The 16236-nt window shown below is 41.6% G+C and overlaps 1 protein-coding gene across 1 annotated transcript in view; it reads right to left on the reverse strand.

The window, feature by feature from the left end:
* Nucleotides 1-14740, reverse strand: part of NFATC3 (nuclear factor of activated T cells 3) — a 134869-nt gene extending 120129 nt beyond the window's left edge. The window contains 1 exon segment of the mRNA XM_082711664.1: nt 14083-14740. Coding sequence (XP_082567790.1) covers nt 14083-14185 — 103 coding nt within the window. The 5' untranslated portion in view covers nt 14186-14740.
* Between the last annotated feature and the right edge of the window lie 1496 nt (nt 14741-16236).

Genomic DNA, 16236 nt, shown 5'->3' on the forward strand with positions numbered 1-16236 from the left:
TGACAGAGAGAGATCACAAGCAGGAAGAGAGGCAGGCAGAGAGAGAGGAGGAAGCAGGCTCCCCGCTGAGCAGAGAGCCCAATGCGGGGCTCGATCCCAGGACTCTGAGATCATGACCTGAGCCGAAGGCAGCGGCTTAACCCACTGAGCCACCCAGGCGCCACCTTTTGTATATGTTTAAACTAGAAAATTTAAAGTATTACTATTTCTTTCAAATAGCGATCAGATGATAAAAAGTCAATGAAGTTTCAAAAATAACTATCAGCCAACATTTATTAGATTATATAACAAAAGAGCTTTCTTGCCTTTGCTCTGAAAAGGAGAGTTCTGGTAAAGCTCAAAGAACTGGGTATGTGTAAAAGAAGTAGGGAGCACACAAAGAGAAGCCCAAATGGCAGTACTGATCTTGAGAGATAAGAGTAGGTAACAGATAGCAAACTGACCAAAATATCAAAGAAAAAAACTGAATCAGTGTTAGTTGGCTATAGACATAAATCAATTTTACTTGAGATCTAAATTCAACCAAAGAGGGGCACCCAGGTGGCTCAGTCAGTTAAGCATCCGCCTTCAGCTCAGGTCATGATCCCAGGGTCCTCGGATCAAGCCCCGCATAGGGCTCCTTGCTTAGTGCTGCCTGCCACTCTTTCTGCTTGTGCATGCTCTGTGTGTGTCAAGTAAATAAAATCTTTAAACAAATAAAAATTTAAAAAATTCAACAAAAGAAATAAATAGTACATACATATCTTTTGGAACATATAAAAGCAAATGTTAACTTCAAACAAACAACAAAAAAAACTCCCCTAACTAGTAATTTCACATTTTTTAAATTCTTAACTTTTCCCTCATTTAGGTTTAGAGCAATTTTGACAAGTCAAAAAATGCTTTAAATTTTAAATCATAAGTGCAAAATAGCCTGCAAAGTTCACACAACAGACCCTAACCAGAACAGGGGAGGGACTTGTTAAAGAGAAAGGCCAAGTCCTCATTACTGAAAACCTAGAACAGCATGACCTCTTGACCTCCAGATCCACAAGGAAGCAAAGAAAAGAGGCCTAACATCTAAATTCGGGCCTAGCACAGTTAGCTGTGCAGTACCTTCTATTGGCCTGTCTATAATACTGCTACCATTTAAAAATTTCTAGAACAGGCAGGAGCAGAAGCATCACCCCTCAAGCAGCCATTCTGAGCCAAAATCAGAAAATCTAGTCACAAGAACACACAAGTAACTCGTAAGCCCTAGCCCACATATTTTTTGATTTCACGTGCTCATCATGAGTCTTGGTTTCACAAAAGGAAAACCTGAATATATCTGTACTTAAACTCTTTCTGAGAGGCAAGAGACATAGTAGAAAGAGCCTAAAAAACAAAAAACAAAACAAAACAAAAAAACAGGGCCTGGGCGCCTGGCTGGCTCAGTCGGTAGAATACATGACTCTTGATCTCAGGTTGTAAGTACAAGCCCAAGTTGGGTGTAGAGATTACTATAAAACAAAACAAAAACAACAAACAAAAACAGGGTTCAAATGCCCTATCTTCCACTTTACAGATGGTCAAACCCGACACTTGTTTCTTCAGATATAAAACAGAACTAATAAAACAAGGGCACCTGGGTGGCTCAGTCAGTTAAGCATCTGGCTCTTGGTTTAGGCTGGGATCAGGATCTCAGGGTTGTGGGATCCTGCTCAGCGGGGAGACTGCTTGAGGTTCTCTCTCTCCCTCTTCTTCTGCCCACCTACCCGGCCTTGCTAGCTCACTTTCTCTCCCTCTAAAATAAATCTTAAAAAAAAAAAAAAAAAGTGAAAGTAATCATTATCATAAAACTTAGGGATAATATATACATAAAAATACTTTACACATAACAGGTATTCAATTAAATTAAGTATTTATGTAATAGAACAGAAACAGTTCTATAAACCTAATAGAACACAAGTACAAAAAGGAACAGTTACAAAAATGATCAAAATTATAAGCTGTGCAAAAATAACTCTACAATTTTCAAGAAATCAAGCAACTTTTTAGAGAACAAAGGAATAGGAGTCAGAGGTCCTGGGTCTTTGTTTTGCAACTAACTGGTTAAATGACCCTTGGCAAATAAACTTGAACCTCAATATCCTCTATTATAAAATGAAAGGATCATTAGCCAAAAACTATTCTGTGCTTTTTAGCAATGTCACACAACCATAACAAACCTAAACCTAGCTCGACAGTCTTCAAAATAGTGTTTATAAACTGACTCACAGAAGAGAAAAACTATGAAAGGCCATGTGATAGGCAGAGGCAATTCAGATAGAGCAAAAGGTTTCAAACTGACACTGAAAAAAGATGAATAAAATTAAAGATGATAAACTTGTTATTAACATAATGAGGATTATAAAATAGGTAGAGCATAACGAGAAAGACCAGTGAGGAGGCAGGGTATAGATTCAAGGAGCAGGAATCAAAAGATCCACTTGGCTGTGACTTTCAAAAATAATTGGGGGGGAATAAAATTTGAAGAGAAAATTTCATAAATCTAAACAGGAGGTGACCAAGATTTGAGTTGGGTCACAGAGCAGAGAAAAAGAGGAGATAAACTCATATTCAGGAACCGACAAAATTTAGCAACCAAGTAACCCGATAAAAGATAGCAATAAAGTAATCCAATAAAAAATAATTTTAAAAAATGTATTAGGGTGCCCGGGTGGCTCAGTGGGTTAGGCCGCTGCCTTCAGCTCGGGTCATGATCTCAGGGTCCTGGGATCCAGTCCTGCATCGGGCTCTCTGCTCAGCAGGGAGCCTGCTTCCTCCTCTCTCTCTCTCTGCCTGCCTCTCTGCCTACTTGTGATCTCTGTCAAATAAATAAATAAAATCTTTAAAAAAAAAAAGTATTAAAGACTAAAGACATAAGGAAATATGGCCTGAATAACAAGAATATCGCTATGACCTAACATATAATCAGTATTATAAAACCATGTCCTAAAACTCTGTTTTTCAAACAGAAGGTCTGAACAATTTTTTTAATATAATGGAAAAAATGTCAAGGTTATGTCACAGAATAGATGTAAATACTGCTTTATCTGAAACTTCTATCTCAGTTTTCTGTGTATAAACACATATGCCTGTGCTAGGTTGAAACATAAAATGCATTTCTTACTCTTTTTGCATTATGGTCAAAAAAGTTTCAAAACTTTGTATTAGAAAAGTTTTCAAACATAGAGGATAGAATAATATTAAGTCCTCATATATCATTTAGCTTCAACAATTTCTGAATGTCATTTTTTTCCTAAATGTCATTTTTATTGAAATCCTTTACTGAAAGGAGGTGAAAACCATGAAGTAGTATTAATAGCAGAGGAAATACAAGGTTTCCTTAAAACGTATATATTGCAATAAAAAATGAGGAAATAACATTTAGATGAAACTTCCTGTATTTTCCCCACAGGCTTTCCATTTATAAAGGACAAGTTTAATACTTATATTCCTTTAGTATTTAATATGATCTCACAAATGTCAAGGCGTAGACCTTGTTTGCTCTGAAATGTTCACAAAACAAAAAACTTTACGTGTCAACTATTTTTGTGAGTTAATCACTATAAATTACATACCAGGATTAAAAACCTAGTCTTGGGGTGCCTGGGTGGTTCAGTTGGTTAAAATCTGCGATTCTCTTTTTTTTTTTTAAAGATTTTATTTATTTATTTGACAGAGAGAGATCAGAAGTAGGCAGAGAGGCAGGCAGAGAGAGAGAGAGGAGGAAGCAGGCTCCCTGCTGAGCACAGAGCCCGACGTGGGACTCGATCCCAGGACCCTGAGATCATGACCTGAGCTGAAGGCAGCAGCTTAATCCACTGAGCTACCCAGGCACCCAAATCTGTGACTCTTGATCTCAGTTCAGAATCCTGAATTCAAGACCCAGGTGGGCTCCACACTGAGTACAGAGCCTACTTTAAAAAACAAAGAGGGTATATCTGAGTGGCTCAGTCAGTTAAGCGACTGCCTTCGGCTAGGGTCCTGGGATCAAGTCCCACATTGGGCTCCCTGCTCCACTGGGAGTCTGCTTCTCTCTCTGCCCCCCCTCCTCCCACTGGCTCTCTCAATCTCTCTCTCTCTCTCTCAAACAAGTAAATAAAATCTTAAAAAAAAAACTAGTCTTAAAACTAAGATCAAATTCTGGGGCACCTGGGTAGCTCAGTTGGTAAGCATCTGCCTTCGGCTCAGGGCATGACCCCAGGGTCCTGGGATTGAGCCCCACATCAGGCTTCCTGCTCAGTGGGAAGCCTGCTTCTCCCTCTCCTACTCGCCCTGCTTGTGTTCCCTCTCTTGCAAGTCTGTCAAATAAATAAATAAATCAATAGGGAAAAAAAAAGAATAACTTCTCTAGTTTCATTTCATCATAAATCTAAAAAGTTCAAGAGAACTGATAATATTTAATAAATATTAGACTGATGGATATAAGCAAAATAGAACATTAATATTTGCAAAAATAATTTCAAGCCTAGGGAGCCTGGGTGGCTCAGTCAGTTAAGTGACTGATGAGTGATCTCGGCTCAGGTCTCAACCTCAGAATCGTGAGTTCAAGCTCTGTCTTGGGTGCTGAGCCTCGATTAAAAAAACAAAGTAATAATAAATAATAATAATAATAATAATATCATCAAGTCCCTAAATTACTAAACAATAAGTGAATTTTTCTAACCCCTAAAATATTGGAAAACATTTTAAAAATTAAGAAATACCAGGGCACCTGTGTGGCTTGTTGATTGGGCCTCCAACTCTTCATTTCCACTGGGGTCATGGGTCTTGGAATCATGGGCCAAGACCCACCTCAGGCTCCACCCTCTGTGTACTTTTTAATTAAGTGGATAAAATCTTTTTAAAAATTTTTTTTAATTTTTTATAATTACTTTAAAAATATTTTTATTTATTTATTTGAGAGAGTGTGAGTGGGGAGATGGGTAGAGGGAGAGAATCTTCCAGCAGACCCCCCCTGAGCTGCGTCTGGTTCACACCTCCAGGCCTCCAGCGTTTGATCACACCCATGAGATCACGACCTGAGCTGGAACCAAGAATCCAATGCTTATTCCTAAAAAATATCTACTTGAAAGCACACCAAAAGATCAGTTCACTGTTTATTTCTGTGCACTAACTCATCTCACCGTACCACTACTAATACTAATTAAAGAGAGAAATAGGTTTTGTAAATCAGACATATCACAGCTGATTTTTATATTCTGTTTATTTGCTAAACCAGTTTTTGTTTATTTTTTAAAAGGTTTTTATTTACTTATTTGAGATAGAGTGCCTGAGCATGCAGGAAAGAGGGGCAGAAGGAGAGAAGCAGACTCCCTGCTGAGCTCTGAGCCTGATCCCAGAAGGGAGATCACTAACTGAACCTACCAGGTGCCCAGCTAAACCAGTTTTTTTTTTTTTTTAATTACATGCAACAGCAAATCCTATTAACTTCATAATGCTATTTTATTTTGTTGTTGTTCTAAGTAGCCTCGCAAGGAGCCTAATAACAGGGCTTGAACTCAGGACCCCAGATCCAGACCTGAGCTCTGGACACTTAACTAAACCACCAAGGCGCTCCTCAGAGTGCTATTTTTTTTTTTTAAGATTTTATTTATTTATTTGACAGACAGAGATCACAAGAAGGCAGAGAGGCAGGCAGAGATAGAGGAGGAAGCAGGCTCCCTGCGGAGCAGAGAGCCCGACGTGGGGCTCCATCCCAGGAGTCTGGGATCATGACCTGAGCCGAAGGCAGAGGCTTTAACCCACTGAGCCACCCAGGCGCCCCCTCAGAGTGCTATTTTTAAACATTTTTCTGGGACACCTGGGTGGCTCTGTTAGTTATAACATCTGCCTTTGGCTCAGGTCATGATTGTAGGGTCCTGGAATGGAGTCCCACGTCGGGCTCCCTGCTCAGTCGAGTCTGCTTCTCCCACCCCCCTGCTTGTGTGCTCACATGCACACTCTCTCTCACTCTCTCTCAAATTGAAAACAAAACAAAACAAAACAAAAATAACATTTTTCCTATCCTAATCTAACACCTTAAGGAACTTGAAGAGTTTCTCAATGTCATTTTTTAAAACTTTCTATTATGGAAATTTTAAAACATACAGTAAATTCCCATTTAGCTAACATCAGCATCAACAATTTTTTAAAAGATTTTATGTATTTATTAGAGAGAAGGTGAGCATGTAGGCGCACGAGCAGGGTAGGGAGAGGGGCAGAGGGAAAACTCCCTGCTGGGGAGGGGAGTTGGGTTCTGCTCAATCCAGGACCCTGAGACCATTACAGGAGCTATTATATGATTGTCATATAATGTACATGAGCCAAAGGCAGACGCTTAACCAGTGAACCACCCAAGCAGCCCCAACAATTTTTTTTTTAAGTTTGTTTGTTTATTTCAGTAATCTCTACACCCAAGGTAAGGCTCGAACTCACAGCCCCAAGATCAAGAGTCATATGCTCTTCAAGGGAGCCAGCCAGATGCACTTAGCTTCAACAACTTTTGAATATCATTTTTTTCCTGTCATTTTTAATTTAACAACTTTTTAAAAACACTACTGAAAAATATTTATATTTAAGTACAACTCACAAATTGCCCATTAACGTGTTCTGGCCAATGATTAATTACCTTCATGGAAAAAATGTTTTTAGAAATATTTTTTCATATGATACAATAGTGAAAAGTTATTACTCAATATTAATTTCAAAGCTCATTTAATCCTTTTTTCTAATTAAAATAAACAGCAAAGCTGATACAAATTTACCACAGAGGGTATGTCTCAGTCGGTTAAGGGGCTGCGTTCCACTCAGGTCATGATCTCGGATCCTGGGATAGAGCCCCGCATCACACAGGTGGCTCCACAGGAAATCTGCTTCTCCCTCCCTCTGTCTCTCTTTGCCCCTCCCCATCATTGGTTTTCTCTCTCCCAAAAAATTAAAAAAAAATTTTTTTTTAATTTTTACCATAGAATTTAGAAATATAAAAATTATTTTAAGACACTGAAAATTTTAAAAAATCAAAAACTATCACCTGGTTCTGTAACATAAAACATATTCAAATTTTACATTTTGTAGGAAAACGGAGACTTCAAAATTACTTCTCCTGTGTACCAGAGATTTTCTAGCTTTCGAAGACATGTAGTTCCTTTACACAAAGGATAACTGTCCCAATTATTAGATTTCAGGTAGTAATTTAAAGAAAGAAAGTTCAGAGACCATACTACTTAAATCTTATAGGCCCAATTGTTCCTCTCTTCTAAAGTCTACTGAATTCAGGCAAGCAGGTGAGAGCTCTTTATTATAATTATATAAACATTACCAGAAATGCTAAAATATATGCAGATCCATACTATATTTGAGTTAAAATTATGGCTGTTAAAATGCTTACTCTTGCTTGTGACTCTCTTAAAGCTTCCATGAACAAACTTACTCCTCTTAAATTCCAGTGTTACTTGAACCTCATATGGCATGCCTGGGCAAATTTGATGACTTGGATTTTGTTTTAGAAGCCAGGCTTACTGCCAAGTCTGCTGTGTCTACTCCCCTGACCCACCAGGACAGCTTTAGACGACACCTCTCGTATTTATGTTACTGCTGTGAGCAGTCAAACTGCAGCTTACTATCAAATGAGGCTCAACCTACTCAGGTTTCCTAACTCTTACGAGTAATGCAACTAACTTCACCTTCTTATGGCTTCCTCAACCCCACCTCTTATTTAAAATAAAACATCACCATACTGAATCACGAACTACTCAATACTAATAAGGAAAGTAAAGGACGCATTAAGTTCACAATCAGTAACACAACTGCGTATCTTCTCTTAGTAGGCTTCCATTTTATGTACCAGTACTTCATTACATTCTGCAAAGAAAAACAAATTTCACATTTTCCTACCAAAAATGTCTTTATGATCACACTTTACTGAAAGAAATAAATAAAGAGCAAAACTCAAAAGCAGAGCTTGGGATATGCCCTCATTAAAAATACATACGATTACTGGCAAAGTTTACTGGCTGTCACAGGGAAAGGCAAGTCATACGATAAACTGATCCTACAATTTACCTTAAATTAACACCTTAAATGCCCTTAAACGCCGAAGATACAGGTCTTACAAGACCCACAATTGCTTGGCCATGTACATAACACCCAAGTTTTAATTTTTATAACATGTAATATAAATACTACAGTATTACTTCTACTAAATTTAAAAAATATGCCAAAATGTCCCTTTTGTATTGGCAAACAGGAAAACCTAAGAAAGTGCAGGTATAGCAATGCTCTTACATATGATAGATCCATCACAAAATTCTGTTAATATCCCCAGGAGCACCTACCCCTATCAGGAAGTGTCAAAGAGACAGAATATTAAATTATTCTTCCAAGTGAAATAACTGAAATGTTTGTCAGTGACTCGATCACCAAATACATATTCTCACTGCATTCAAGTCTAAAAAAGTTGACCTATGGTATGAAAGTAAGGCTCAGCAGTAATCCTCTCCTCATATACACTACCTAATGCACTATACAAACACACCATTAAATTTCTACAGGAAACCATAGAAGCAACTTCCCTTTTTTCATACTGATTTAAATATCCAATTATACTTAGTATGGTTAGCAAATCAACCAACTTCACACCATACTGAGTAACAGTTTAATTCCAGAAAGTAGAAAAACATAAAAGCAAGTGACCTTCAGTACTTTTATTTAGAAAAATATGAGAAAGGAAGTTAACACTGAAAAGAATAGAAGATAAAATAAAAATGTCTAAGACAAGTATTCCAATTTCTCTAAGCAAGGTTTAATTAACTGGATCTCCTCCCTGTCCCTACTCACTTTCAGTGTCTAAGTTTAGCACAGGGAAAAGGGTCTAGGAAAAAAGAGGAAATAAAAAATAACCTATCAGTGTGTGTGTGCGTGCACACGCGTGTGTGTTAAGAAATGTTAACTATCAGCACTTAATGAGCACTACTGGACCAAAAACTGTGCTAAGAGTTTAAATATATTATCTCACTTAACATCAGATAAAACAAAAACTTTAAGTAAAAATTATCAATAAAAACTGTAAAGTGAGAAAATTATCTTAAATTATAAAAAACACATGAATCAAATTTTCAAGCACTAAACAAAGAACACTACAAATTAAAGACTTTGACAATCATCTAGGAAAAGTTCCTCAGATTTACATAGGAAAAGTTGTGTATTAAAGTGATATCCAATAAAATTACACATATCTTGTCCTAAAGCAAATTTCTCAAAAAAATGCATATTGTATCTAAGATATTTCTCCCCTCTTAAAAAGCATCAATAGAAAAGATACTATGCAGTTAGTATATGGCACACACTCCTCCCGGTGACTCTCATTGAGGACTAGAAAGTCAATATTTAAGAACAGACCAACCCTGAGAGTCAAACTTTGAATTTGAAAAGATTATTATAACATCAAACTAAATTAGAGATACACAATCAGTACCTTCAAATATAGCACCAGAAGCTGCCCTTTATAATGGCAAATAATGTTAGTGAAATGCATTAAACACTAACCAATTTAAAATTTTCTATTTACTATTGAAGTTTATCTTCATCTTGAAGCAAGGTATTAAGTAAAAGAAAATTTAAATAGAATAGTTTGATTCATTATTAACTGAAAAAAAATCAAAACTAGCACTGTCCTCATAGCTAAGGACTCCAGGGACTTAAATTTCCTTTAATGGAAAAATCTCAAAACACCTCACTAAGCAATAATCTTAAAAACTCAGTCATGGAGGGCGCCTGGGTGGCTACGTGGGTTAAAGCTTCTGCCTTCGGCTCAGACTGTGGTCTCGGGGTCCTGGGATCGAGCCCCCCATCGGGCTCTCTGCTCGGTGGGGAGCCTGCTTCCTCCGCTCTCTCTGCCTGCCTCTCTGATTACTTGTGGTCTCAACTCAGTCAAAGGGTCATCTGGGTGGCTCAGTCATTAAGCATCTGCTTTGGGGCGCCTGGGTGGCTCAGAGGGTTAAGCCTCTGCCTTCGGCTCAGGTCATGATCTCAGGATCCTGGGATTGAGTCCCGCATCGGGCTCTCTGCTCGGCGGGGAGCCTGCTTCCTCCTCTCTCTCTCTCTGCCTGCCTCTCTACCTGCTTGTGATCTCTGTCTGTCAAATAAATAAATAAAATCTTTAAAAAAATAAAAAATAAAAAATAAATTTAAAAAAATAAAAAAAAATTAAGCATCTGCCTTTGGCTCAGGTCATGATCCCAGGATCCTGGGATAGAGCCAGGTTGACAAGTACCTTGCTCAGCAGGAAACCTGCTTCTCCCTCTCCCACTTTTTTTTTTTTTTAATTTTTTATTTATTTATTTGACAGAGAGAAATTACAAGTACCCTGAGAGGTAGGCAGAGAGAGAGAGAAGGAAGCAGGCTCCCTGCTGAGGAGAGAGCCCGATGCGGGACTCGATCCCAGGACCCTGAGATCATGACCTGAGCCGAAGGCAGCGGCTTAACCCACTGAGCCACCCAGGCGCCCCTCCCTCTCCCACTTTTATGTTCCCTCTCTAGCTATCTCTCGGTCAAATAAATAAATAAAATTTAAAAAAAAAAAACTGTCATAAATGTATCCAACATTATCAAGTATCAAAACATCTAATTTGTACTTTAACAAGCTTGCTCTTAGAACATTCTCTAAATTCAACTCCTCTACTTATCCGCAGTTCCTATCCATTATCCCTTCCTCCAAATATTTTTCAAAAATCTTCCGTATGGAAATTTACACGTAATACAAACCAAACCCTCAAAGAGATGGAAAACCTTCAGTCCCAAATTACCAAGATCTGCTGTCTGATGGGACTGGCCACTAAAAGCCAAAGAACTGAAAAAAGTCTCAGCAACTTCCTCTACCACAAAAAAAAGTTAGCACTGACTGAAAACTTAAGCAGTATTTATTCATTAATTCAACACATACTGGGTGCCCACTTATGTTAAAGGCACTATGCTAGGCACCAATCATACAACTATGAACATAATACAGACACTATCCCCGCCTTCATGAAACCTTCGATCCAGTAAGGAAGTGAATCCATAAACATGTAAACACACTGATATAACCCCGTACCGACCTTAATTTTGCCAAACTATTTTATTATATTTTATTTATTTGAGAGAGAGAATGAGAGAGAGAGAGCATGAGAAGAGGGAGGGTCAGAGGGAGAAGCAGACTCCCTGCCAAGCAGGTAGCCTGATGTGGGACTTGATCCCAGACTCCAGGATCATGACCTGAGCTGAAGGCAGTCACTTAACCAACTGAGCCACCCAGATGCCCTCTGCCAAGCAATTTTATTCTCATGTCTCATTTTACTGCATTTTACCATCCTAAGAGCATGTCAGTTAATCTACTTGTTCCCTCAAACTACCACACATAGCAGCACCTAGGTGGCTCAGTTGGTTAAGTGACAGCCTTCGGTTCAGGTCATGATCTCTGTATCCTGGGATCGAGCCCCCTATCTGGCTCCCAGGGAGCCTGCTTCTCCTCTCCCTCACCCTCTCACACTGCTTTGGCATTCTCTGTCAAGTAAATAAATAAAATCTTCAAACTACACACTCATCATTATGCTTACTAAAATGAAAACTAATTTTGTGAACAAGTAATTTTGAACATATAACACATCCTTCTCAGGAGAATTTTTAAATTAGCTGCTACGTATTCACAGCAGCACTATTCACAATAACCAAAGGTCCAAATGTCCATCAATGGAGGAATGGATAAGCTGGGGTATGTATACAATAGAATATTATTCAGCCATAAAAACGAATGAAGTAATGATATATTCTACAACATGGATGAACCATGAACTACTATGCTAAGTGAAAGAAGTCAAACACTTTTGTATGACTCCATTTACATGAAATACCCAGAATTGGTAAATCCACATAAACAAATCCCAGATTAGGGACTGGGAGGCCAGGGAGTGGGAGGGAACAAGGGAGAATGAGGAACAACTACTTAAAATAGGTTTGGGGTTTCCTTCTGCAGTGTTGAAAATGTTTTGGAACTAGATAGAAGAGGTTGCACAACACTGTCAATGCACTAAATACCACTGAATTGCTCACTTTAAAATGAGTATGTCATATGTATTTCACCTTAACTGGGGGGGAGGCTTTAAAAAAATAGCTACCATGATATTTTAAAGTGAATTTTTTATCAAATAAAACTGCTCAAGTTTTAAGTTTGGGAATTTCAGGTATAGGTCAAGTTTCAAACCCTAACTCCTCCTAGATCCATTTTAATACCAAAATGGTTTTGGGGGTTTTATGGCAAAAATCATTTCTTAAAAAGCTGTTTTCATAGCTCTTAAATGTTATCCAATATTTGGATGTACATACAATTCCTACTTACATGAGGAAACTTCTTTATTGATCATGAATTTGGTATATAACATACCCTAATCAAGTCTGTGCTCAATAAAAGTCTGTAGAGATCATTAACTGTTTATCTTCTTTATAATAAAAATACTCATTAAAATGGTTTTTTACCTTATTAAATCCCAATAATCTAAACACAAAATTCAGTGCTACTCTCTCCACAAATTCCCCTTTTTCCATTGCTACCTATGTGGTAACACATACCACCACTCAGTCTGCACAGGGGCATAATTATTTGGATTATATGCCCCCCCCCACCCATTTCTCAAGCTCCTTGAGGGGCCTCAGCCCTCTTTTGTGTCCAACACAACACTACAAAGTACCTAACAGTATCTTCAAGGTAACAGGTGCTCAGTCAGTGGAACTGAAATAAACTCAGGCAACAAATAACTACTGTAATTTACTATGTTGAAAAAGACAATGTATAGGGGCGCCTGGGTGGCTCAGTGGGTTAAAGCCTCTGCCTTGCGCTCGGGTCATGATGCCGGGGTCCTGGGATCAAGCCCCACATTGGGCTCTCTGCTCTGTGGGGGGCCTGCTTCCTCCTCTCTCTCTCTCTCTCTGCCTGCCTCTCTGCCTACTTGTGATCTCTGTCGTCAAATAAATAAATAAAATCCTTAAAAAAAAAAAAAAGACAATGTATAAAGACTAAAAGGGTTGATAAGACAAATACTGTCCAAAAAATCCTTAGGCTTTCACGTTCAGATATGTATTTCAATGCAATGCTACAGAAAAGTCTGTGGAACATCAATATCATCATGAAGTAATTCAACTAATACCCAGAAAGGATAAATAGAGATCAGTCTTATCCATCTCTCTTTTGAAGTTCGCCTGCATATGCAATAGGGAAACTGAACTTAATGAACCACAGTATTCCAAACCAGGTCACTTGAGAGCTCTAAGTCCCCAGCCATCCTGTTTCTATTTCCTGATTGGTCTGACCTCCAAGCATTATGGTGCCCAACCTTCCCAATTCACCATCTCTAAAACATCTTCTGAGGTGAGGTTTTGACTGAAACAAAAATTGACTTCCAGAACTTTCTAGAATTATGAAGGCACCCCACTCTTTTTTTTAAATATTCCGAAACATTTTGCTCAAGAAAAGAAATCCAGTTTTCAGAAAAGTCCCGTTATAATTACTCTTCAAATTAAATGTGGGCCATAAACTTGCACAAGTGTTATTAACGCGATGGCATTACTCTCCCAACGAAGTAGATTTAAACAGACATGTGCACGAATTTTTGAGAACTCCTACACCTCAAGAATGTGCTCCTTTCTAACAACAACAAATGTTTAAAACCTGGGATAGATGAAAAGCCAAGCGCGCTTACACTTCACGGGGACAGCTTTTTCTCTGCACCACGCTGGCAAAAGAGCGACAACCAGACGCCACTTGGGCAACGGCCCGGACCCTCGGCCTCCAAACCGCAGGCGTCCACTGGCCACAGGCGTCCCGGAGTCGAGTTCCCCCCTAGTTCGCCTCCAGCCAAGCCCGCGGCCACTTCCACATCGCTGCGACCCACATGCCTCTTCAGCAACTTAAATCCGCTCTTCACTCACCGCACGCACAAACACACAAACATACACACACGGCGTTACTAACCCCAGGACAACCAAGGTACAGGGAAGGGACGAGCTCGTGCGAACCAAGAGAGGAAGGGACGCTCGCTCTCCAGTCCCGCCCGGCACGGCACCCACCTGCAGGCCGCGAGCCCGAGGGCGGCGGCGCCGGCGCCCCGTCCTCGCCAAAGACGAGTTTGAAGTCGAGCTCGTCGTGGGCGCCACAGTTTGCAGTAGTCATCGGCGTGGCCCAGGGTGCTTGCGACTCCTCCTCTGGCGGCGGCGGCGACGGAGGCGGCGAAGGCGGCGGCTCTTCAGCGCCGCTTCATGCCGGGCCGCGCGGGCCAGGAGGTCGCGGTTCCGCGGCAAAGTTTCCGGGCGGGGACCGTGACACCGAGCGTTCCGTTCCAAACTCGAGAGCTGGCCGCGCGCCGAGCCGCACCAGGAGCCGCCGCCACAATCTGTCGCTGGTGCCTACGCCGCCACGGCCACCTTAGCAGATATTCTCCGCCCCCCAACAGCCGCCTCCGCCAGCGCGCTGCCGCGCAGTGTAGCACGCCTAACCCCGCCCCCTACTGCGCGCCCAGACACCTTGCTGCCCATAGGTCACTGGCGCCACAGCTGCCCAAAGGCTCCGCCCCCTCACCGGCCTACCGCGTGATTCCCCCTCCGGGAGAAGGAAGTCACGTGCACAAGGAGCGTAGGATAGCCCCACTACCTCCTGGGAGTTGTAGTTCGGCTGCTATTCTCTCCTTAACTTCTAAACCAGGGCCCTCTAATTGGATTTGAGTGCAATCCAATCCACCCGCCAATCGAAGATCCCTTTCCTTATTGGGCAGAGCTCACGTCGAGTGGGGTTATGGGTTTGGTGATCGGTGGCCGAAATGTTGCTCTGATGGCTAGGTTTCAGGAAGGTGTCGGGGCCCGAGAGGGTTACGTGAACGCCACTCACGCACTCATCCTGCCACCCCAACCCTAATGGTGGAGTCTAGGGATGGCAGGGCTGGGCCGAGCCTTCAGCTAGGTTGAGGCGGAGTCGGAGGAAACCTGCGCAGCTGCCGGAGGAGTCCTGAGTCTCAGCTCCTCAACAATGCAGACCCACCCCTTCGGGGCGGGGCCCACGCCGGGTGGCAGTGCCTTTGTCTGTCCCTACCAGCTGGCAGCTGCTCTCTGGATAGCCGGCGCATTCGAGGCCTCGGCAAAGCCCCACGGGCAAGGTCGGTCCGTGGCTGAAGCCAATTGATCCAAAAAACCGGTGGTGAACTCGCACCACTCACGGGCTCGGTGACCTCCGCATCCCGGTGCACATCCGTGAAAGCGAGAAGACCCACTACCCAAACTGGGTGGTTGTTAGTGGAGAGGAAGTGACACCGTGTCTGAAGAACTGTTTTTCGCTCTCGGTCCCTCCCCAGCGGGCTGGTCTCCCCGTGAGACCAAGGATGCCTCCTCCTGGGCCTGGGGTGGAGGCCGTGCCAAGGGACGCTGATCTCGCTTGTTTACTTAGGGCTCCTTCAAGACCGTGTGGACTGGGAGCTAAGAGAAGTGGCAGTGACCTACTTCCCTAGCTCCAGGCCCCACAGGGCACAGTATCTCTAGAAGCAAGTTGCTGTAGGAACCCAGGGCACTAGGTGTCAGAGGCTTGGGTGCAGGTGCAAGGGCCCAGGCACTCACCCACAATAAGGTGAAGAAGACAAAGTGGAATGCTTTATAGAAAGGTCTCAAAATATGGGGCGCCTGGGTGGCTCAGTGGGTTAAAAGCTTCTGTCTTCAGCTCGGGTCATGATCTCAGGGTCCTGGGATCCAGCCCCGCATCCGGCTCTCTGCTCAGCAGGGAGCCTGCTTCCCCCTCTTTCTGCCTGCCTCTCTGCCTGCTTGTGATCTCTCTGTCAAACAAATAAAATCTTAAAAAAAAAAAAAAAAAAAAAAAGAAAGGTCTCAAAATATGGACGAAAGCCCGAGCTACTAGGGAGCCCTAGGGTGGGCCTAACTAGGCCTTAGGTCAGGACAGGTAACATCCAGAGTAGATGAGATGCTCATCTTGGATAGGTTCATCCCTGAGGTTAGAAAATCTTTCCTGCCCCGTGCTCTGTACACATACCTGAGCTGGACCTAGGGAAGCAGAGATAAATTGGTCTCCCTTCAGGGGTTGGGGGAAAGGAGACCAGCAATTCTATAATTACTGTGCAAAGAAATTAGGGATGTACCAGGATCTCCAGGAAGGTTCATAATCCCCTGAGGTTGCAGGGCCTCCAAAGGACTAAGTAGGAACTGGAAAGATGATTGAGAGGTGAG

The sequence above is a fragment of the Mustela nivalis genome, assembly GCF_964662115.1.
Source record: "Mustela nivalis genome assembly, chromosome: 18".
In the NCBI taxonomy this organism is placed as follows: domain Eukaryota; kingdom Metazoa; phylum Chordata; class Mammalia; order Carnivora; family Mustelidae; genus Mustela; species Mustela nivalis.